We start from the raw sequence: 26,185 nt of genomic DNA, 5'->3' as shown, positions 1-26,185 counted from the left end.
AAGATGTTATCTTCATGCTTCATCTTCCTCCATATAATCCAGCTCTAGGACATCCCCCGCGGGTGGAACCACGGTGAGGTCCAGTCGGGAGCCCCAGCTTGATACAGCACGGGGCTCCGCTCTCGCGGCTCTCCACTCTCGCGGCTCTCGCCGCCGCTGGGCCCCAGCCTGACACGGCACGGGGCTCCGACACAGCGTGGGGCTCAACCTCCACTGCGGTCGTCACCATGTCTCGATTGCCGGCCGGCGAATCAACAGACATGAAGAGGTCCTGTCCGGACAGGCTAGCTTGGTGCGCTAGCCGTCGGCAGAGGCCCTTGGTGGTGAAGCGGGCACAATGTCCGCACGAACCGGGGGCATCGATAGCCTCCTGGGCGTGTTCCAGCCCAAGGCAGGACGAGCAGACCTGGTGTGAGTCCGTGCTCGAAATCTTAAACCCGCAGCCGCAGAGCCGAGTCTCCGAGCCTCCGTCTCCGAGCCTCCGTCTCCTCCGGTGTGAGGGAGAGAAGGGTCCATCCTCGTTAGCCGGGGTGTCGGCGTGGAGGGACAAACTAGTAAACAGGTATGTTACCGTTTGAAAGAAAAAATCAAAACCTTATCGTTATTCCGAAAGGAAAAAACGGCGGGCAGATTTTTTAATATTAACTGGTGTGTTAATATCTTTTATCTCCGTCTCCTCTGGTGTGAGGGAGAGAAGAATCCGTCCTCGCTCGCCGGGGTGTCGGCGTGGAGGGATAAACTAGTAACAGGTACGTTACCGTTAGAAGAAAAATCAAAGCCTTAACGTTATTCCGAAAGAAAAAACGGCGTGGCAGATTTCCATATTAACTGGTGTGTTAATATTCAATTCAATCTTCTTGCAAAGCAAGAGTAGCCGGCAAGCGCCCGTCGACCGAAAGTTAGCTTGTGGTTCAGTCTGTGGACAGTTAAGCTAGCCCGGCTACTGATATTTTGAGATGTGCTCCGAAGCGAGAAGAGGTGTTTGAATGACGCTGCGACGTAGCGCAAGCTACTTAGAGGGTGGGTGGATTCCCTGACGTAGACGTCAAGATCACCAGCCAATCAGGATTGGCGTAATGAGATTGATGCTTCTGTTTGCATACGCTTTGAGGCGCATCCCATAGTGAGACATCGAACGGAGTGTTATGAATGAGAACTGCCAATACTTCTGGGGTTCTGGGGTTGCCAGCTGATATCCGTGCCAAGACTTCCTCTTCTGTACGCAGTAAATTGTTAACAGTTTAGCAAGTTTAGTTTCAAGTATACAGTTGTAAAATGCTCTCTTTAACCACATTTTTCACAAGTAACAAGGTGATTTTAAACCAATCAAAAGCTAAACTATCGTCAGACGATAGCCCAGTAGGTTATGAGATTGCATTTAGGCCAATGCATTCTTTTTATCCAGTTCAGTGTCTCCCTGCAGTCTCCCTTGCCTATAGCAACCAGTTATGAAATCAATTTGAACTATTAATTTAATACCAGGCAATAGCCGGTGAACAAGAATGAAGATACTTTGCAATGGAGGAGCAATGCACAATGTCAGCATGGGAGCTTGGTGAGGCAATATAATATCTGATTCTCCAATCCTGAGACAGCGCACGGCATCCTGGAGGCTTAACTGTACTGTTTACCCCCCCCTTGGCCGCTGCAGGCTGAACCATCACTACCAACCCTCCTCCAACAAATTTCATCGCTAAACCACAAGCAGTATTGCTCCTATTTAATTTCCAGGACCATATATCAGTTACTAATTTGTAAAAATAGACTCACATATACAACAAAGGCACCATATTAAACAATTGGCAGAAAACAGGCTCAGCATTACAATATTTTTTAATTTACATTATTAATGGTTTAATACTAGCTTCAGGTCGCTGGAGTATTTTAAGCAGAACTATTTATCAAGGACCATGCATGGCTGCTCTTGTTTGTTTCTCATTTACCTTTCATAAGAAAGTCTTCACCAAATTAATCTCAAGAGTCACATGCTGAGCTCTATTGATTTCTGCTGCAGTGTCGGCAGAAATGTTTTTTCTTCTCAATGTCCCTACCTGCTTTTACCTCAAAATGAAACGTGACCAAGACAAAGAGAGGTAAACAAGAACAGAGAAGATGAGACTGGAATAGATTTATATTCAGGAGTACAGATGGGATTGAATATTTCATTTTGTTGCATGATTCTCATACTGTATACTAGGAACTTCCGTCAAAAAAATGAATAACAGAATAAAAAAATAGTCTTGCGCATGTTGCACGACTGATGCAAGGAGGAAAATGGGTAATAATAGACTAAATACTAAACTACATTTTCACACGTTTCATTTTCATTTATCTTTGTCCTTTACACAACAGATCTGTTAAAAATCATACACACCTATATTAAAAGCAAACAGTTGTAGACTTAGAAGCGCTTCTGAAAAATATGCGCAACTGTGGCTCTCTGCATCTTCTTTACCACAAAAATATCTTGACCCAATATAATCCTGGCTTGTAATGCCTGCTGCTACAGGAGAGTGATATTGTCTGTTGCAAAACAGCAGGCAAAGTTAGTGGGTCAGTGGTTGTAGTTAAGTATCAAACCCCAGTGAATTTGATGAATTATAGACAAAAATATAAACAGCTTGAGCCCTGATACAGAAGAAATTAAACATAATAAGCCAAAACAACTCACTAGAAAACCATTGGAACATTTTTAACAATCCGCTTAAAGTTTTAGCCCAATTACAACTAGGCCTATAGTGCTGCAAGAACCTGATGTAGAGAGGGTCTGATAATACAACCCAGTCTCACGGCATTTCGTGTTACAGTCACAACATTTAATCTATTGATACGTGTTCACCAACACGATTTTCTCTTTTTTTTCGTGTCACACAGAGTGTGAGTGTGTTTCGTGCCTGCACCACGTCTTTTTGTCCGGTCGGGTCTTGGAAGACCGGAAGCTGTGGGGTTTATAAAAACATGTTTTTACTCAATATCAAGCCACGATTGTGTTTTATTTTAAATGGTACAATGTCTGACTTTTTTTTATTGAGTAAGAAAAAGGTTGATAAACGCTGTGAGAATGGGTCTGCAGAGAGAATTTTGCCACGATCCCAACTGTCTGTTATCAGCCTGCAGCCAGGGAGGAGAAATCAGCAGAGCTGCATGCACTGTGTGTGTTTGTGTGTGAGGAAGTCCGTGGATTGGTTAATTTGGACCAATCAGCCTGGTCAAAGCTCTGGGCGTGGCTACTGGGTATTCAGACGTCACAATGTCCAGGAAGAACATGAGAAATCTCCAACGAGGCGTTTTGGGGAGGTCTTTTCTGTGTTAGAGTTTTACTCCCTACAGGGTGTAATTTGAGGGTTTTTGACTCTGCAGACCGTTTACATGTATAAAAACCTTCATAACACACAAGGGGCAAAACCGGAGACAGACGTAGGCCTACAGTATATGGGAGATTTCGATCATCATTGGAATACACAACCACTGAACTGATTACCCAAGATCCTCAGCTATGGTTTAAGCTCGATGATGGAATGTTTTAGAATGCACGTTGGGATATGGTGTTAATGCGATAACCCGTGATTAATCTTCAAGCTCTGGGATTGGTTGTTGGAGTGGCAGTGCACCAAGGTTACGCTGATCGTCAAACAGCACTTTGAAATGGAACGAAACCACGGCAGACTATCCAAAACTGGGCTCGAACGGGACCATATACACAACTACGGTGTAGTTATGCAATGAATGAAAAACTTGGGTCGCAGGTTCCTCAACAGTGCATTACAAGACATCTATCAATATGTGTGTATACCTCCACCATTAAACTGTCATATTCTGCACATTTCTTATTCTATCTTCATACATAAGAGTATAATTAATATGTATAATATCAGTTAAAATAAGTGCTTCAACATAGTTAACATTGCAGGAAAGCAATATATTAGACGTTGAGTACTTTGTCTGGCTTATAGGGGTGTAACGGTTCACAAACATTTAGGTTCGGTACGTACCTCGGTTTTTAGGTCACGGTTCGGTTCGGTACGTTTTCGGTACAGCAGAAAAAATTATCACAAAACATTATTATTATTATTATTTTTTATTATTATTATTAAACTGTGAATAATGTATTCACTCAAATAAATACAAAAGCAGCCAGTTTGAGATTATGACTTGCTTGTCATTTCATGTTTTTTTAAAGAAAAATTAACTTGTCCACATTGCTTGCCGAAAGGGCAGATCTGCTGGCACTAACAATGTCTCCTCCTGTGGAGAACACCCTCACGCTAGGGACAGAGGTAGTAGATACGGCCAGGTAGCGCTTTGCTAGCATGGCAACATAAGGATATTTGGCGTTTGTATTAGCTTTGGCTCGGTCTAAACTTTTTGCGAGTGTTGGAGGCTTAAATGCTACTATGCTAGTGGGAGTTGGGTTTGCACTTCAGTCTTTTTTCTTTTGGTACCGGTGATATGCACGTTCGGGTGATGCCTTTTCAAATGAGTGTGCAAGTTTGATGTATTGCCAGCCGCGTAACCAATTTTAGTTGAACAATGCCGACAAACAGCTTTGGTTCGGTCCACCTGTCTTGGTCCGTCATCCTTGTACGTAACTGCGAAACCAAATTGTTCCCAAACCGGAGACTTCAATGATGCTGGAGGATTTTCGAGCTCAACTTTATCTGCGTTCGCCATTTCGACAGTTCCTCAAATTACTGACTACATTTGAACGCATCCCTGTGACCAGCTCTCATAGTATGCCTCTCGTCCAATTAAATGACTTGCTCTCTCTATGACGCGTCGAACCCAATGTGAGCAAATTACTCTGAATGCTGCGGCGCAGCACCTGAGATTACTTCCAAAAAGTTGTTCACGTTCTCAATTTTTTACGTTTAACGTTATATTCGTTAGGTACACTTCGGTACACACGTGTACCGAACCGAAGGGCCCGTACCGAATAATTTCGGTATGGGTACGTGTACCGTTACACCCCTACTGGCTTAATATTTATCTGTAGATAGATACCCCCAAAGCTTTTTTCTTATTTAAAAGAAGACCTTAACCTAAAGTATTCTTTAATATTTGAATAAAGGTTCATTCGTTTTTCAGTTTTTTACATCCTCATATTAATATCTTTGTACATCCAGCACTAAACTGTTTTATTTTGATCACTTACAGTATCTTCTTGATTTTTTTATATTCTATATTTCTATCATTGACCTTCTACTTTCCCCCTATTGTGTATGTACTCTTAATATTATTTTCATCAAATATAACATATTAAAAAAATAATTAAATAACGTGCTTTAACCACTAGGCGGTGCACACAAGGTACACAAAGCATACAATGCCATAATAACTTTGTATTATTAGTGTAGGACACTTGTGTATGTATAACATCTGAAGATGTGTAGTTCTATTCATGTTTTCACATCATTTTACTGGATATTGCTATATTATTTCACATGTTTTACTTCTACACATTAAATATCTGAATTGTAAAAACATCACAGACAGAATGGTATATCCGTCATTTAATGGTAAGCTATTGAAATTGTGATTCCATAGATGTGTCTCCCATCACCCAAAACCCCTGACTATTTTTTCAACTCAGTATTTACATTCTTTGATTCAAAGAAAATCAGTAATATCTCTAAAAACGACAAGTCCTTTTATATCAGCTGTGCACCGTTATGGTGTAAATATAACCTACCTATCTACCAATTGGATCAAATATAAAAGTCAGTCAAATTAATGTTGATACTGCAATACTCCTGTGTGAAGAGAAATTGAAGATGTTGTTTAATTGCTGATATATTTACGATCCACGTCACATATTCAGTTTCGGTGTCAGTTCTTCCAGTCTGTCCAGAAGTCTTCTAATCAGGGCTCTATAAATAGAGAACTACGGCAGATGTGTAATATTTAATGCAGTCGAACTGTGTATTATAATGCTGTTATGTGATGACTTTCAAAGAGAAAAGCAAGCACACTCGGATTAAAATATTATTTTCTTCTTTTAAAAAAAAAAAGAAAAGTTTTTCGGATTTCATATCGCATTAACACCATATCCCAACGTGCATTGCGGCTAAACAATCCAATCACCGAGCTTAAACCATAGCTGAGGATCTTGGGTAATCAGTTCAGTGGGTGTGTATCTGTTTCCGGTTATTTTATTTTGAAATTCAGTTCCTGATGGATGCCAAAAAAGCCTGAGATTATAGAATTAAACAAATAAATAAAAACAAGGATAATTGTGTGTTATTGTTGAGTAATTAACAGTGTGTTATTTAGAAAAGAATAACAAATTAGAAGGAAAAAAAGATTTTTAAAAATACAGATTTCAGTATTCTGAGGCTCTGAGCCCCATTTATTTTCCTTGCGGACAGCAAAAAAAAAGTCTGACATTATACGATTTAAAATAAAAACAATAATCGTGGCTTGATATTGAGTAAGAACATGTTTTTATGAACCACACAGCTTCCGGTCTTCCAAAACCCGACCGGACAAAAAGACGTGTTGCAGGCACGAAACATATACCAATAGAAATATATTGCTATTAAAATCGTTCTGTGTGACACGAAAAAAAGGGGAAAATCGTGTTGGTGAACATGAATCAATAGATTAAATGTCGTGACTATAACACGAAATGCCGTGAGACTGGGTTGTATGATCCTCAGACTCCACCGGTCTCATTGCTCCTTCAGTATATTGGTAACCCTTAAAAAACCTGCCAGGGTATCTTCCTCCATCAAACAAACATCCTTCCCAAACATTTTCCTCTCTCTTTGTTCCCCAGGCCACACCCCCCTCCACCTGTGAGGGACAGCCCACCTGATCAGTGCCTAATGGAAGGTTAGGCAGGGGATAGAGGGACACACTGCACAAGGGGTTTAACTTTGCAAGGCTTTTTTCACTACCATAAATTCCCTTACATGTTTGGAGGTTTAACATTTTGTGGATTTGTATCTCAACATAGTTTATCCTTGGTGACAAAGTATCAGGTTTAAACAAATGTGATTAACACTTGAAGAACTAGTCATTATTTATCATCGGTCAGCCTCTGGACAACATGAGTCACTGATGCTGATGATGAGCAGAGCGTTAGCCTGAACTGCACACAAGGTATGTATAACTCAATATGTTGACTGCCCTGTGTTCTCATTTGTTGGCAGGAAAGTGACTCATTTTGATCTCTATAGTGAGTAATGAATGTTTTGACATTTGACAATACACTTTACATGTATTTCTTTGGTTTGAGAAGATAATATATGTTTTTTTAAATGTCAGACATTCCAAACAAAAAACAAAAATAAAACAATTCTAAGGTAGCATTAAAGTTGAACTATTTCAGACAATTGGAAGCAGAAGAATAAGAAGTCAGCGAAACACTGACATACATTTTTTATGGTGAACACGTTAGCAATATTTTCATATTTACGGAACTATCACAATGCAACATCATAGGCTACTTTTGGGATTGTGTTTATGGCGTCCTCATGAATTTTGCTCCCCTTCAAGCTTTGTTTTTTGTCTCCAGGCAACCCAGTCTCACGGCACTTCGTGTTTCAATAGATTAAATGTCGTGACTAACATGAAATGCCATGAGACTGGGTTGCTCCAGGAACTCCTTAGAGAAATATGTGTCTCTTTAGCAGCGCTAGCTAGTTGCTAACTTTGCCTGTATTCTGTTGGTGCTGAGAAGTTTGTGCACAGTGAGTGTATCTGAGTTCAGACTCTCCGCAGAACTGAAGGTGAAAATCCTTTGTGGGTTCAACAGTAGAAGCACCACTTTGACACATGACTTTTCACATTAGGCTGCTAAATCAAAAGCTATCTAACTGACATACTTCACAGCTCAACAACTGTGCCTACTGATGCTATCATTTTCGAATGCAGCGCCTGTTTGATTCTGTAGCATCTCAGGCCTTACTGCAGTGAGATCAGCTATCGGTCATGCACTAACCCTGCGTGTTGCTCCAAAAGAGAATCTTAATACAGCAGCTTAATGTGTAATGGGATATGCAAATTTGGCAGAAAAGGTGAAGGAGGCTTGAGAGCTTAATGTGATTGAAAAGCTGGTGAAAAGCAGAGGTATGACAAAATTGCCCAACTTTTTATGCCTATAGATCAGTTGATGTAAAACTTCAATATCACATTGATGCTAAAACTACAGGACTGGGATATAGATAGAGCTGACTTTGTTTCTTTTTTTACACTTTCACATTTCGACTGGTGACACTGGTGTCGAGATTTTCGTCTAATCTCTTTTTGGACAATTTTCTTCTGTCATTAATCACGTCTGCAGTCTTTGAACTTAGAGATTAAAGCAGAACATCCAACACAAATGTATGTTTAAAGTCTCACATTAAGCAATATTTAAACTAGTTAATAGTTGAAAACGGCTTGTGTTTTTGTCAGTGCTACAAGCTTCCATCAATACTCATCCCCCTCCCATCAATATACCCACAAGCCTCCTGATTACTCGCACAACCCAATTTACACTTTGCTGCTTCTGTTCAAGCACTGCTCTTCTGTGGCAAACCCAGAAAATGATATGCTTTATATGGCCACAGCAGACCGTGGATTAATTACGCCGAGGTAGGAGTCATCACTTCACAACTTCCAATTAACAGCAGATGAAAGGAGTAAGGAGGACAGGAGGACAGGACTTGGCATTAAACTGGCAGGATTTCCATTACAAGGTTGAGTGAGCACTGAGAACGGAGCACTACAGCCATGATTCAGTTAGCGCTTAAGTCTTCAGGGTTAATTCTAAAGAAACACAAGCATGAAGGAAATCAAGCTCAGGAAACCAGTCTCAGATTTGACATAAGCTACACAGATGCTCTAAAAGTCCATGCATGCAAACTGTTTACCACTCCATCAAGCAATTTGTCCCTGTGCAAGAAAGGGGTTTTTCTTTGAGATATCCAATTCTGGACATAATGTTTTTTTTAACAATACTATTTCAAGCTCAGTGATATGGTGGTGTCATTTTCACTTTGGATGAAACTGAGAGCAAAGACAAGAGGCACATTCACACCGCAGTACTTTTCCCACAAAGGTTCATGAGAACTTAGTTCATCAGAACTCTTTAGTTTTCATGAACTAAGTAAAGATCGCGTTCACACCGGAATAAGTTCCTGGAGAACGATTAGGCAAATGAAGCTGCTGACGTAACTTCATCTTCTTCTGCTTTGGGTTTACTGGCAGGCCGCAAACAACTTCACGGCATTTCTTACTGCCACCCGGAGTCTCCTGCCGGAAGTCCCCGGAGTTGGGGACTTCCGAGTAAATCGCCAGAACGCCGACACCTCCTCATCTCCACCGCTCCCATGTTTTCTCTTGTGTTGCCATAAGTTAGTCTCTCTGCGTTTGTGCGCTGGGCTAATGCTAATGCTAATAATGCTAATGCGAGGATAATAAAATGGCGGCTTCACAAAAGTTTTACGGGGCGTGGTTTGCATTCCGCCCAGCCAATCAGACATAGGAACCTTTTTCTCCCACGAAAGTCCCTGCTCTCAAGCAGGGAAGGAAAAGGGGGTAAAAAATAGGGATGCACTGAATATTCGGCCACCAAACATTATCGGCCGAAAATGGTTTAAAATATCACCGAATGTCAGATAACAGGGTTATGTTGATCATACTCCGCATATTTGTCCGGTGTTTTGATTTCAAGTGGTGGAGTAATCCCGAAGTGGTGAAAGTCTTTGCATTTACACCCCCTCGAGAAATGTCAGCTGAACACATTTTACAAATCGCAATCCGCGCCCTCTTTCTCTGATATTTCAAAATATCTCCAAGCGGCAGACATGTTGGCTGTGAGCCAGCCGCGAGCATGGTCGCGCGCCGTGCTTGTCGCCGCGTTTTGATTACGTCATCACAACAACACGTTAGGTTACCAAACTTATAGGTGCATTTGTTGTTGTTGAAGGCCTGACTGTTACAGTCTTTATTTACACTATTTTGTTGTAGGCCTACTGGCCTAGATGTTTATGCAGTTTTAAAGCACCTTGGCTTTGTTCTGAATGCACTTTGTTGTAGTTATCCTACAGAGAAAATGCACTTGACTTGGAATTAATGTACTGTATGCATTCAAAAGTGCTGAATAAATGTTTTATGGATCCATAATAGTGATTATTATTTAAGTTAAGTTTTGCCATAATCATGTCTTTTTCCATAATCAGGTAGCTGAACAACATTGGTAAAAAAATGTATACATTATATATATATATATATTTCTATTAATCATTTTCGGCCTTTCGGCATTCGGTTTTCGGCCAACTGTTTCCTATTTTCGGTATCGGTTTCGGGCCAAGAATTTCCCATTCGGTGCACCCCTATTAAAAAAGGTTCTGATTAACTCATTTTAGTTCCGGCTCTTTTTGGTTTGAACGCGACATTTTCGGAACTATATCGGAACTAAAGTGGGAAAACTATACGCGGTGTGAACGCGGCTATAAAGCTGAAAGGGACAAGAAGACTTGAGTTGTTCTCTTCTTCAAAGTGGTATAGCTGATTCACGGCTCCTCCACTCCACTGGGAGCGAGCGGGACTTCAGGAGCAGGCAGGTGTCTGATGATCTATGCATCCTTCTCAATTATAGATGTGATGTTACGCAACAGAACTGCTCCTACTGTACTGGAGATGGTAACAAAACATAAAAGCCTAAAATATGCTTGCTCAGGGAAGCCTTGCTTGCACCACTTGGGCAGAACATGGAAATAGAAACATTCCTTTCAAATAAATGTTTAAACATATCAAACCAGATTAAATAGGTTATTCAGTTAAATGTCTGCAGAACTGGGACAATCTGCTCGGTACTCCACTGAATCTTTGTTTTGAATAAGGATAAGCCCGAAGGCAACTGTCAGAAATGTCTTCAGTACTGAGTTGTGTGCATTTCCACTCATTTTTTGGCTGAGATTGAGAGATATGCAGTTCAGTATTTTACTCTTTCTACTCATTTCCACTGTTCCTCTTTAATGGGTAAGTCTCCACTTTTATCAAAAATAAATAAATATCCACTCAAAAAAAAAAGAACTGAAATGCTGAATGACCCTGTTCAGGCAACATGTCAGATGCTGGCACAATATGGTCATACAACTATTTACATAAAATATTCAATATATCATGATGCTCAAATCCTCTGAGCATACTTTTTTTCTTTGTATATGGTTTTTCACGCTCATCACTAAAACATGAAAGCATGAAAAATGTATGCATGAAGCACATTAAAGAGATAACACTGCAATATCATGGATTGTATACATACAGTCTTTATAGTCTCTATTTATTTTTCTTTAGGGGTGACTGTGCATGTGAACATATTTACATTTGATTATAACACTTACACACCTGACTTAGAAGCCTTTATGGCCATATTCATGTCTGCGCTGTACCTCACTTTCAGGTCTCACTTAATACACACCGTGAACAAACAGAACAGAATGATTTCCCCTAATGTCTACTGGTCTTTTATTATGCACCATTTACACACTAACAGGAAAAATACTGACAACACTATTATTTTAATGTATTTCTTATAGTACATTTGCCCACCCTCACACAACATTCTTAAGCTTGTCACACTCAGCTGTGGATAACTTCAAAGAGAGCAACAGTTTTAAGAACATCTCGTCTATGTGAGAAAAAGACCGGGCTGCAACTACTCATGTTTGCATTGCATTCTGGTCTTTTGAGGTTTCTGTTTGGTGTTGGAGTAACAACAGTTTAAAGTGATTTTCCAAGAAAAAAGAAGAAGAAAAAGTTATTGTTCTTGGTTTGTCGTTTTTAACCAAGCCTGTATGCAAGGCAAGCTGGAATTATCCATAAGCAGCTGTGTGCATCTGCATTACTATTCTGTCTTGCTCCTTAGCTCCAGCTGAGTTGAGAGCTGTCATTATCGTCATCAGTCACAGTCGGCCCATAGCTCTCCCTTCCCCTCCAGCTGTCCAGATACCTGTTACTGCCAGCAGTGAATGTGTGCCTGCATACATTGGTTCTCTCCAACTTGCTCCACTGTCTCACCACAGCCAAACCCTGAGCTTTAAATAGAACCCAACCTCATTTCATGCTTTGTAAAGCTCTACATTTGTACAAGAAGGGACGCCACATTTGTGATAGATAGCATGAGTACATAGAAGAAGAACAAAGACTGTTTTGTCAGACAAATGTTTCACCTCTCAGTGGAACTTCACATACCAAAAAGGACAATTTCCCAAGCAAGAAAAGGCCATTTCTGGCTATGAGGATCTGAATTAAAACAAGCTATTCAGTCTGAACTTTGTGAAGGCCTGCTTTCCTTTTCTTTCACAAAAGGGACTAGCTATAAATATATTATTTGCTTAATGTTTGGATACAAATAGAATCCAACACTTGTGAAAGAAAATGTCGATTAAGCAAGAAAATTGAAGAAGAATGTTCATATTGCTGCAATTATGAGGAAAAACCTCTTAAAAAATAAAAAGAACTGTTTCACAAGTCTACTCTCTGACATAATCAGTCTAAATAATTATTCCTCTCACACGTCTTCATCTCGCCTATGGGACCCCTGAGTAAGCTTTACTCTTATTAGTAATCATAACGTCACCTACTTAATATTATAGTTGCTATTGCACATTAAATGTGGTGTAGGTAATTCACTTCAGAAACACTTTTTGTTATATTCCATGGAAAGCCCTTAACATCCCGATAGCATTGAATACATTAAATGCTTTGACAATAGATACATTAAAAAAATTCATCTGTGGAAGCCGTGGTGCTGTAAAAAGCACGACCAATTATTTTAGCCGGCTAAAATAACTGGATGGCCTACCTGCCTGTCAGCCTTCCATCTCGTGCACAAACTTATCTTGTGCCCTCATTGGTCATGTGCGCGTTCGTGTGTGTTGGAGGAGGGGCTCTGTAAGGAAGTCTGAAGGAAGGGGCAGATTTTTTTCGGCTGCGTAGTTTCAAATTCTAGCGCACTCGAGCTGGTTTCTCCATTCTTAACTACCCCTTTAACATATACAGTATTACAAGGTCATACCAAATACAAAAGTGCACATAACATAACAATACAGTTTCCATGTCAATTCAAGCCAACATTATCTGAAGGTTGAATAAATGACAATAATAAAGATCAAGAGTATCCTAAACAAGCAATCCAACATTTTTACAGTCACACACAATAAGGTAGGCATAATAACCATATCTATCTATCTATCTATCTATCTATCTATCTATCTATCTATCTATCTATCTATCTATCTATTTATCTATCTATCTTCATTTACAATATAGACAATAGGCATACTTTTAACAACATACATCTATTGCAGTTATGATGTCATAATAACATACAATTCTATAAAACACAATTTGCTTACATCTTTGTTTTCTTTTGTGAATCAAACTAAATCGATTTTTATTTAAAAAATAATGCAAACAAGTGAAATTGCAAAACTAAATTGCTGAGTTGCTTTTAATTCACTGGCAGAAGCGACAAGTGAGGAGGAGCAAAAAGTGAACGACGAGGGAGAGATTGAACAAAGAGAAAGAGTAGAGGACAGAGAGGCCTGGAATTTCGTCATTTTAGGGGCAAGGCCACTTGGCCTTTTGAGTTGTCAATTTTTTAAGGGCACAAAGGCCAAAAGCCAGGGCACCAAGGCCATAAATTAAAACAATGATTTAACATACGATATGAAGTGACTACGATTGTATATGCATTTACAATACTTTTATATATATTTATTAAGCATCATCTTATCTTTGACAGCTAACAACACAGCGCTAACTGCCTAGCACTAGATAATAATAAAAAAAGAACACAACTGCAATATAACTTATCCAAGTAGTAACAAAAACACTTCAAAATATTATAATTATGCATTACCATACGAGCAAGAAATAGTAATGTTATCCATAAAATTACACTTAAAGCTGGACAAATGAAAAACTTAACGGCAAACAGGATCATCACAAAACCTTACCTCACCTCAGCCTTTTCTTGAGCGGAGAATCAGCTAGCTAGGTCCTAGACCGTCCTACGCACACGGACGCGTGAGGGGGTGGGCGGAGATAGGTCCTAGACTGATGTCAACTGTCATCATAGACCAGGGGTGGGGAACCTTTTTTCTCTCAAGGGCCATTTCAATTTTTACAACATCCTTCGAGGGCCGTACAAATTATTGAACTCAACGTCTGCTTAAAAAACTCAAATCACAGCCCATTCATTTCGCGTTTCTTTCATGCTGTGCAAAGAAAAAGCAACCTCTTAATACAACTATGTACAACTTTTTTTTACTGTCATATTAGTATTGTATACCTGTTTACTTTATTCTCTTATTTTTCTATAACTATAATGATCATATAAAGATGTGCCTTTACCTCACTGGTTGGAGAAAAAGTTTCTTATATTCGTTAGCATAGCTAGCTAACCAGATGCTAATAACAACAAAGTTATTGACTGTATGATCAGTATGACAGATGAACAGATCGCCACTGGGCTTTCAACTAAAGACACAGCCACGCAAAAACTGCTGCATGTGTACAGCTCCTTATGGGTACTGCAATTTCTGAAGTCCCGGCCCGGAGCAGCGTTCTGGTGCTCTCCGTTAGAACTACACTCCTGTCAGACGAGACATATACCACGTGATGACACGTTAGGCTCGTGTTGTGTTCAAGGACCCTGACCTTGGCCAGGAAAAACAAGCTTGTTTAATTATTTTGCGGTCTAGATTTCTTGAATCTTTTTCTTTTTTGCGTGTGTTTATAAATTACCTCGAGGGCCGTACCAAATGGTCTCGAGGGCCGTATACGGCCCGGAGGCCGGAGGTTCCCCACCCCTGTCATAGACCGTCCGAGCGGTGCATTCCAGGCTCAAATCAAGTGCACCGCTGATTTTTTTTTCCTCCTTCAAAATATGCTGGTGTTGAAGCCGTGTCAGAAAAGAGGCAGACTGCTAAACCACAAAACTTAGTCAGAGAGGGCATCAAGGCCACTGTGGCCTTATGGCAAATATCATTTTTAAGGGCACAAGGCCAAAGTGGGAGGGCACGAGGGCCATGGCCCTCGTGGCCCTCGTGAAATTCCTGCCCTGAGAGAGAGAGTAATGAACAGGAAGAAGACAGAGAGACTAAAGAAGATGGAAGAGAGGGTGCAGGTTATAGAAAGGAGAGAGACATGGAAAATGAATGTTGACAATGTTTTGTGATCATTTTAGCCTCTTCTGCATGTCCAGATCATTAATAGTAACAATCAACTGATTGTTATGCATTACACTTTCAAAAATAATTGATGCTGCAGCCCACTGACATGGTTTGAAATCAATATATTATCCAATTTGTGACCCCCCACAGGACTTAAAAAGCACCTAACTAGATCATGAAAATCCCAAAAATGACGGGGGAGTATACCCCCGAACCTCCCTAGCATGTTTGGACTTCGGTATTTAGCAAATCCTGGATACGGCCCTGCCACGACTTACTTGAAAGCAAAACTTTTTTCTTAACTCTGCTCTGAGGGCACTTTTTAAGCAATAATGACTCCCACCGGGTTTGTTTAATGAGCCAGTTTTTTAAATGTTGGATGTAGCTCTGTTACACATACGTAACTCATTGTGATGATGTGACCTTTCATTTTGAGTCTGAGTCATGGCTTACTTGCCTCACTTTTTAACCAAGCTTACTGCTGTGCGAAATAGCACATGAGCCAATTTTGATAGGTTGGTGGTAAATGAAAAAATCGGGCTTCTCTTTGCACTCTACAGAGAAGTACTCAGCCTCCCACCCCTCTGATAACTGGCTGCCTTCGGCATCAGCCTTCCACTCTACAGCCATTAGCCTCTGCTTGGTAGTCCTAAATAGTCAGGTTGTTTGTGCTGGAGTACTTTGTGAGCTGACTACTGTAGAGGGTCCAGAGATAACTGGTTTGGAACATGGCAGATTATTTCTTTTTGAATTTAGGTTTTAGTTTTTTTGTATCAGAAACAAGCTGGGCAAACCAACTTTTCCTGAAAGGCAAAACGCAACACCAATTAATCGAGAAGGGTCATTTCATTTGTGAAGTTTCCTTTCATTTGATATTGCCATGCACAGAGAAAGATCTATGATGTAACAGTTCAAATCATGAAATTTTACATTTGCAATTCAACTGCTGTCGACAAAATTGTGTTTTCAGGGACAAAGTGTAGTGAAGTGGTTGAAGTAGTGACTTTGTTATTCAGAGAAAAAGGGTTTTGGAATTGAACCCATTTATCTCAATTAACGTGTAGTGGTCACTTATAACTCTCATTCAGGTCATTACAAAAACAACCCCTATGGCAAACATTACTCTGTATTATGTCTCTTCCACAACAGTTATTATAATTTGGCAATAACATGGAAAATAACTGTTGTATAAAAGATAATTAATTTCCTTGAATCAGTTTGAAACACAGTTTTAAATAAATTAAATTCTCTAAAAGATAGAAATGAAACTCTCTTGAAGAAGTCTGATAAAATATATTGCATGTATTATCCTGTAATAGCTGTGGGTTACAAGATTGCATATATTACTGTTGACATCAATGACAATCAACATTTGTTGATCCATTCAACAAATCAGATACTCCTTGAAGGTCGGCTTGAACTTTGCTTAATGATAAACGTCTAATTTGTCAATATTCAGCTCTTTAACCATTCAGTGTTTAAAATATGAAGTACAACAGTCTAAGTATAGTTTGGGAATATTTCACTTAACTTGACTCTCTGGCCACAGCACCAGTGTAGAGGTAAAGAACAGCAGCTTTCTGAAGTGTTCAGATATGTATAGGCCTATGAATTTTAAAGTATTCTTGCACTTGTTTAATATTACAGTTCTCATGTGAAATGTACAACGTTGTCCACAAGCTACCAGTCAGGGGCTGGCAAAAATCTAATGAGTGTGTTTACATCAGAGCAGCAATAAAAAATGAAAAAAGATTGACAGTTGTTAAGATTGTGGCTGGTCTTTAAACCACAAAAAGCTCCTTCCAAGACACAAAGCAAGTGAACTAAAACTGTAATCCATCAGAAATGATGAAGGGAAAGGAAATGAGGAAAATTATGAAAACAAAAGCTGTGTTTGTTTTCCTTTAGAGAATAAACTGCCCTGAGCAACATTCCCACTGTCTGGCTCAGAGCTCAACAAACTCCAGTGAAGCAAACATTAGCTCGACAATCTGCAGCAACTATCCGGTAACACTGAAGCTTTAGCAACTAATTAACAGACTGTGCACATTTAGATTCAGTGAAAATAATGATGAAGATGAGCAACATCACTGTACAAAGTCTGAGACACAGTCTGTACACAGGCTGAGATGTGTCAATGATATAATGATAAAATACATTGACTTAAAATAACTGCATGCAACTCTGTGCTACATAGCAGCAACAAATAACATGTATTTGGCCCAATGGGTCAAACATGACAACATGGCTAAATATGGTGGACAAAGGTACAAAATAAAAGTAATTTTAAAGGGCAGAAGCCTGATAACATAGAATGTATGTATTATGCTGTAATGGCTGTGTGTTATAACATTTTGTTTTTTAAACAGGTTTCAATGGGGACAATATGAAAGTCTGACTGTTTGTATTTTGGCTATGCAGTTAATATATTTAACATGGAGATGAGGTTACACTTCTATATTCTTAAAACAAACTCAAACCCATGCCAAAATGAATGCCAAATGCATCAAAAAAGCCAAACTGATTGAACAATTTCCTAGTGTTGCATAAGGGTTACACATGCAGGGCCCAAAATGTGTCTCAATGTGCCTCAGTGTGGTTTCATTATCCTGCACTCTCACTGGAACAAGCGTTTTCCTATGGATTGGTAGATGCTAAACTTTCACATGCAGCTATCTAACATATGTTCCCAATCCTCTGACTCCATCCACCCACACCATGACAGTAGAGCACCCCATCAAGCTTAAATTCCAAACAACTAGCACTATCACTTAAATCAGTAGTCTGATGTTATCTGAAATCCAATGAGTGTGTGAGGTGTAAGAAGGACTAATAGCCAAGAGTGCACACTAGATTGATCACTAAATGTGTCACAGCATGCACTCACAGAAGTTAACAGCTCCATGCATGTATACTGACTCACTCTTGTAGCTTGCATTCCAAGGCTGATATCCATAATAGCCGGTGATTCGCAGGATTCGCTCCTCTATGGACGCGCTGTTGATGTCCTCAACTGAGCGCGAGGACTTCAGGTCCTCTTTGATGGCCTCGTCCACCACCAGGTACTTTAGCTGTCTGAGCTGAGGGCTGATGTCCGAAAGCCTTCTGGGGCTCAAGTCGGGCGACTTGCGCATCCCGCTGGGAAAAGAGAACAGGGGGTGGTCGGTGTTAAAAGACAAAAGTGAGAGCGTTTTTCAAAGGGGAAAGGAGCCTGTGAACCTTAAATGTGAGATGATAAGACAGGAGTTCTCATTGGATAAAGCCAGAATGTTGTTTGTTACACAGAGACCTGCGTAAAGGGCCCCTGCAGCTCCCTTCAGTCCAGAAATCTTCATCCTTCACTGGCCCTGTGTCTAACAACACTGAATACACTAAACGACAGTGACTGCTCCTGAAACTGCACTGTGCAAATTCATAACAGGCTTTTGTGAATCTGAAACTAATGCATCTATCACCAGTGATTTGTAGAGACGGAGAGAGTTCACTTGACAACTCCTGGCTTCATGCTGCCATCACTGGAGCACAAACTGCGCACAGCCTAAACAGTAGTGTTTTTTTTTGTATTCCTACTTGCTACTTTGTGTCCAGCAGGTGAAGTAAAACCGAGATAGAACGGTTTAATATTGCACTATTAAAGTTGTGTAATGCGATACACCTTACAAAGTAGCACACTGTTGACCAGAATGACTCCCAGCTGTTATGAAACCGTCAACAAAACACGATTCATAACCCACTCAGAGAAAATCAGTTCGTAAAATTCCCCCTTCTGCCATAGTCTAACGAATCATAGTCGTATTATATTTTTTAGATGAACATCTGACTCACAACAATTACTATCAGCAAAAACTCCTCAAATGAAATAAAATATAATCCACATTCGCATAGAAAACTCTACATCTGGCTATAGCTACTTGATGTTTATTTAGGGCACTTCTCCCATTTAAAGTACATTTAATTTTAAGCACCTATGACCCAAGTGCGCCACAGGTGCTCCTTTCGTTGGGCTACAATGTGTAAAAGTTGAAATGTCTTACATGGGCATCAAAGTAGGAGGTCCAAGGTAGCACATACAGTCCCGGCGGGTCCGAGCGACCCGGTCCCACACCATGCTCTCTCCATCCCCATACATCCTCAAGGCCACTAAGAAGGCAGCTGCTGTGGTTCTAAATCTTCACCAAGGCAGGGAGACAAGTACCATCCTCCTGCTCATCCTCACCCCTACAAACATATGCCTGGCCACTACAGTAGAGTCTGTTTCAACCTCAAAAGGGTGCGCTGTACTCTGGGTCCTGCAGGCATTGCAACAGCGCCATCTACCGGAGGAAATACTTTATTGATATAGATGTTGCACATTGAAAGGTAATTATATCCAGACTACATCGTATAGCGTCAATAATTATAATGCTGGAAGGAAATATCTATAGTCAACTATGATAAAATGGAACAATATTATAGCTAAAACTCTGAGTTGTGTGCACAGTTTTGAAAAATAAATGCAGCATTGATGCCAGGGTAAACCAGAATGCTGCACAATTGAATTATTGCACAAACCATTGTACTGTTGAGTCAGTATTGCACAGTCGGTGATATAAATGAATGATGGGCTTATAGCAGTTTATAGCTGGAAATGAGTACAAGAATCAGTCTACCAGATGGTTTAGTAGTACTCTTGAAACACGAGATACAACTGAATATACTGTCCTTTTTGGATCCCACACAGATCCCTGCTGTCATATCTCTGAACGTATACTGACTCAGCTCTCTATCTTAGCTGATCTGTGAGGGTTTTTTATGGCTTTGTGACTCAAAAAGTCCATCAGTAGCCTGGAAAGCTTAATACGTTACAAATGAGCTTTGTTCAGTCCTATTCCTCAGACTGTCCCATTCAGATTGGCACAGTAAGTCTCCCTGACTCAAGATGAATAAGAAACCACATAAACCTCACTTTGAAGGTGCAGTAGGTGTTTTATTTTTAATCAGAGTGCCAATTATTTGTGGCTCAGAACACTGGAAAGGTGTTCTTGATGGTGTTCAAAAGACTATCAAGCAAAAAAAAAGGGAGACGGGGATTGGAATAAAAGGCAGAAAATGCTTATAATTGTATTATAATTGCACAATTGCCTTCATAATATTAGTGACTGTCAACCAATTAAACCCCTGTTTACGTCTTGCGTCAGTGAGCCAAAATACTCAAAGCAAAGACAGAAAGGTTGCTTTTTGATGGATAACAAATTTGGAGTATCTCCGTTATCGTGAGAAATATGTAGTAAATATTGACTACACAAACCCAGACTGTTTGAGATGTTTTGTAGTACAGCTGTGAAACATATCAGCGCCTTTACCAGAAAACCTTTTCAAGCAACTACATATTTTTCGACAATTCAGTCTAGTGGGTTTCCCTTTGGTCTATTATTCATATCATATACTTCAAGCATTTCAAGATGATAGCAGGCTCTGCATTTCAGAGGTTTAGGTGTTTGAGGTAGCAAGGACACATGTAAGGTTGTTTCTGTTCAATAACACCAAATCAAAGACAATTACTGGTTGATTACATCCAATCAGAGCCATGCTTCCAGTAATAGGGTAATTATGTTCACTGCCGGTGATTGTATGTACTTGGCAATTCAAATCAAGTCAGCGTCTTTGTCTTGAGTATTCAGAAGTGTGAACTGTACAAAAATAACCTTACAAGTAGGTTTTCACACTCTCATGTAGTGATGCAGTGATCTGACTTTGCCTGCCTGGTATGACTCTTCAGTTTCAGGTCCAGTGTTAATGTATTCATTAGCTGTACGTTTAACTGTGTGGAAGTGACTAGGACCTTTATTTTAAATGCAAGGAAGGTCCTACTTAAACCTTGCTTTACTAACGTTGTCAAACAAAACTTAACCAAAGAAATATAGAGGTATTAATTTATTGAATTGCTGTTTATTAAAAAAAAAAAGACAATTGTACACCAGCAACTTGATAAAAGTATTTTAAGGAATTGTAATTCAGATGCAGCAAAAAGTTGGTCAAAACTACAAAAGGCATTACAATTCCATATAGTGCATAAAGTATATAAAAATATAATTTAATTGAATATATCCACCCCATATGGTTTAGCTATATTTCAGTCCCTATCGGTCCAATATCCCATATCATTTGAAATGCATACCCTCATGTTTTTAAAAAAAAGCATGACTCTTCATCTGATGAAGTTTAAACTGACTTTCCTTTGCAACTTTAGATGAACTTCTGTCCCTAGATAAACAGACCATGCAGTAACCCTAATGAAAAGTGGAGCTTACCTTTCATGATTGCGGTAGTGTGGTCCAAAGGTCCCCGCTCTGTGGTCCCCAGGCTGCATTGCGTCTGCATTCTGTGCTCCTGACTGCAGACAGCAGCACAAGAACACTGACTGTTTTTTGTAGACAGGTTTTGCATGGATCAATGACCAGCCACACCTTTCACGTCCAAGTATTAAATGGGAAGGGGGGGGGGGAGGAGTCTATGCTTACTCAGGCAAATAAAAGTGGAGTCAATTCATCAATAAGCGGGTCAACACCTCCCATAGGCCGTCTTTGGGAGGAGAGGACCGGGTTCATGTTGCATTATGCACCTCTCAACTTCAGGGCAAAGCCAAATCAATTCTCACAGCTCAACCTTACCCACAATAAATAATGTGGACACTTTCCCTGTGAGACACAGCCCATGAATATTAAAACAGTTCATATTAAAGAAGTGCTGATATATCACTGCCATCCAGAACACCATCTTCCACTTCAGCAGTCCTCTAATAGTGATTTAATTGTTGCCCTAATCTACAGGGCACTGCACTCCTTTCTAAATATAGATCAGAGATAAAAACAAGAGCCAAAGCTTTGGGGCAAAGAAACATAGAATGAACACAGTGAGCATGATTCACACACAAGATACTGATACAAATCATAACTCACTTGCCAGTACTATTTGTTGACATGATCGGTTTATTTTCATAAAAACAGGTCTAAAAGAGATGTATCATTTAGACTTTAAAAGTGCTGGTGAAACCAATAAGGTTAACAATGACTCAGGTCCATTAGTCATTGAAGTGAGTCAGCTATTAGTTACACCTACTGCAAGTTGTCATTCTAAGACCCGTCAACATTGGTGTTGAAAAACAAAACCAAACAGACTTTTCTTACAGCAGTTATGATGATCTATCAAACACTGTTGTAACATTTAGGGCTGTGGTATTTGCCACTTGTACATAAAAGGTCCATTGGTAACACAATGTATTTAGCTACTGTGTGAATAAACTGTTTGATTTTACAATAGGTTACTTTCTTGGAGAACAAATGACATTACTTTTATGGTAACATTATGCCTCTGTTCCTTAAACACAATTATAGATTGTTATATGAATGACCGGATCTATGTTTTTTTCCGGGTGATTTTTCATTTCTCCATGCATTCCAAACAATGACATTAGTATGAGGTAAATTGCTAGCACACAACCTTGTGTTCAGGCAGTGGTGCACTTCTGACTCTTGCGGTCGAAACAAGTATTACATCAACAAACACTTTTTTACATGGTGATAATAATGGACAAGCAAACATTATCATGGCAATATATTTTGTTCAACTTGTTTTACTCGTATTTTTGGTTTCGACTAGAACGTGTTTATATTACAAAGTAAAACACATTATTTTCTCATACCGTCCATCAAAATTCGACAGAGCTAGGAATGAGTCCGCCCGGGGGCGTCCAAAGGTCGCAATCAATTTAGGCGCATATTGCTTGTGATGGATTTAGCATTCTCTACTTACAAATGACTTCTCCACTGGCTTATTTACATAAAACACAAGTCTCAAAGAAGGTCTAATATTATTCAAATCTGAAAGAAATCACACCAAAATTCCAACAGCTTTTTCCTCAACACTTTATCCATATATCTCAAGAACATGAAGAGATTTTAATGAGCAAGTCTCCAGGTTTCTTGTGGTCATTGAACTCATTATACAAACTATGAAAAAGTGGAATTGAGATTGTATCATCCTTTATATCCCCTTGGCTCTTTTCATACACATGTGTTATACTATTGCATATGAAACCAAACCAAAAAAAAGTGTGTTTAAACTGAATTTTCATTAATTCTCTATAAGTTAAGTTCTCTCCTGTGTCCATCTTAAAAATAGGAATACTCTTTCTTTTCACCTTTAATATGTAATGGATAGCTCAGCCTAGAAACAGTGTGACAGGCCACTGCTGATTGGCCAGTGCAGGAGGAACTCTAGACCAGTAAAAAAGTCACATTCATACATTTTTATTTTAGACATTAGGAAACATTTTATATCTCATTACTCAGTGTTCCATTAGAGACATTTGCATATGCTAAAAATAAAGGGCAATTGGTGCTGTAGAATAAATGTTATTTCAGTCAGGGGGAAACATCACCTTTTGGGAAATCGGCACCCTGTAGTTGTAGTCGCCAAAGGCCCCTGTGATTTCTTAAGGGTATATTTATTATTCACCTGCCATTATTGGTAAGGTTGACACACAGCTGTAGGGTAGCCAGAATCTCGGTGGATGAGAGGACCCGCTGATTCTATTATGTGTCAACATCTTGAACCTGCTCCAGTGAAAATAAAATCGGCATATTCTGTCATCTTTTCTGGCCAGATGTAAGTGCCCTTAATTATCTTAGCCAATCTTAGATATTCCCTTTTTAGTTTTGCTGACGAATCAAAACAAGTGTCATGCATAGTCCCTCCTCTGTTGCGCTGCTATTAATATTAAAAGGCACCTTGAGAAAGCAGGAAAATGGCCCTACAAAGGTACTTTTATTCTCATAATAGTTTTCACAGAATGTGTTATGGACCTTTTTCTCTAACACGTAAATGATCAAATCTGTTCTGCTTTGACATGATTACAGACATCAGATTAATTCTAATCCGTGACTAAACAGTCTTATAATTCATATAAATAAAACATGTTTTATGAAAAAACACACTTCAATAATCTTTGCCCAATTTGTCTAAAGGCATATGGTGTAAATGGTTATCCCATGTTGCGAGGGCAATATTCCGCTCCATGCATATCAAAGTCCTGAGGGTTGTCTGACATTTGCCATTTGAAAGACAAAAGTGATTGCACCTTCTGAATATTTATGGCCAATTATTTCGCTGAGATGTGGGGTGTGAGGACTAGGTGAGGATCGAGTTCAGGCCACCTCGAGGCTACGTATATGGCCCTCTGATAGCGTTAGATAACTGTGATGGCGATGCATGTGCTGGTTGTGATATGATACAAATGGTGTTTGTTAAAAGCACACAGAGTTAGTGAACATTTTCTCAGCATTTTTACATGCTTGCTCATCACATGCAGATCGGATTCAGCTTTAGTGGGATCACAAAGTGGAAAGGACAGAACAACATGCACTAAAGTGTTCCCTCCTCAGTTTCAAAAGGTTCAGCATGACTGACAATATTTGAACTTGATGGCTTTAGTCAGAAGTCTGAACTCCTTGGAACAGCAAAATAACGTTTTTTATGTGTTCTCGTTTTCATTTATTCATGTTTGTTAATCATAAAACCCAACAGATGTGCCTGCTTGGTATGAAACATGAGGGGATCAACTGTGATCGATGCTCTGTTAAAATCACATACTGCAGCAATGGAGGTTTTACTGCAGAATAGTTGCAAGAGAGAGAAAGTCTTTAGCTGCGGCATCCATTCGCCCCTCCTTCTCTTCTCTCCTCCCTTCTTCTGGTCCTTTCAGTTCATCTCACCTCTTATGCAATAAAGACAGAGTTAACTGGGGCAGTGTGCTGGTGCACGTCTGCATACTGTATTCATTTAGGCCAACACAATAGGACTGTTGTGCACCACCACAACCTTACATGTCCAGTTTCATATTTCATATAAGTTATTCCTTGGGTTCAATAATAGGGAATGTTTTTTATAGAGAAAATATGAACAACATTTGCTTCACTCCAGTAAAAATAAAAGCAGAAATGCAGTAGCAAATGAGAGCAGTGGGGAATGTTTTAGCTTGAGGCCACCTGCATTCCCATAGTCCCAGTGTGTGTGTCGGGATATAAATAGAGTTGCTCCACCACCAGAAAGCGCTGCTATAGGATGGATGCCAGTCGTCGCCTCAGTGCAGCCTAAACCACCCCGACCCAGCCCCTGTTCTGGGTGACCCCTGACTGCCTGGAAAACTAGCATGCCAAAGTTTCAACAATGGACTTGTTGTTAAAACCTGACAAGCGTCATACATTTTGCTGCAGTGGGTGTTGGACGCACATGCACAACAAGCTTAAATTCCTGCATTATGTGTATGCTCATGCAGCTAAAGGTACATCCAGATTCCTTAAATAATTGCTTTAGATTCAGTGATTGATGCACTTTTCACTTTCTGCACAAAGATTACGTTCGTTCCGGTTGTAGGATTTAAACGTGAGGCTGGATTCGTTTTATCTTCACAGCTCAGAGCCAGGTAGTTTCCTACATGCATATGAATGATGCAAAAATATCAAATAGCAATATTAATGAAAATAATCAGCGGGTGTATTTCACTGTATGATAGCCTTCAGGGGATTGTCCTGCCCTGCCCTGATACACTCCTGACTGACAGCCTGGAAGTATTTACTGACTATTGTACTGCATGTACCCGTCTGTGTTTGAGAACAATTTAAAAAACAAATATAGGAGAGAAAGGGTGGGGCCTTAGAAGATGTCCTTAAGTATAGGCGTTTTAACTGGCCATGTGCCAAAGTAGAGTTTATGGAGTAATCTTGCTCGTGCATGCAGACGATTTAATTTCTAGCTCATGCTCTCTCCTATATTATTAAAGAATAAATGCATTTTGTTTGGAACATGCAAACAGGCATGTAACTCACCCCAATACCAAAGTTAAAAACTCATGTATTCAAGTTCAGTGTGCAATGAATAAATCATACGTGTGAATAAAGTGTCGGATAAATGTTTGTGAGCTAACCCCCTTAATACATTCAAAATGCATTGTATTTTGCTGTTGCGACATTTTCTTT

The 26,185-nt window shown here is 39.7% G+C and overlaps 1 protein-coding gene across 1 annotated transcript in view; it reads right to left on the bottom strand.

The window, feature by feature from the left end:
- The window catches only part of slc35f3b (solute carrier family 35 member F3b), a 71,915-nt gene extending 52,583 nt beyond the window's left edge, over positions 1 to 19,332 (bottom strand). Inside the window, exons 1-2 of the mRNA XM_079688310.1 lie at positions 19,205 to 19,332; positions 18,094 to 18,308 (exon numbers count right to left, since the gene is read on the bottom strand). Coding sequence (XP_079544436.1) covers positions 18,094 to 18,308; positions 19,205 to 19,299 — 310 coding nt within the window. The 5' untranslated portion in view covers positions 19,300 to 19,332. The remainder of the gene's footprint in view (positions 1 to 18,093; positions 18,309 to 19,204) is intronic.
- Positions 19,333 to 26,185: the final 6,853 nt, after the last annotated feature.

This window comes from Notothenia rossii (genome assembly GCF_949606895.1).
Source record: "Notothenia rossii genome assembly, chromosome: 6".
In the NCBI taxonomy this organism is placed as follows: Eukaryota; Metazoa; Chordata; class Actinopteri; order Perciformes; family Nototheniidae; genus Notothenia; species Notothenia rossii.
Note: the sequence above shows the minus strand (reverse complement) of the source record. Positions and strands in the feature narration are given on the sequence as shown.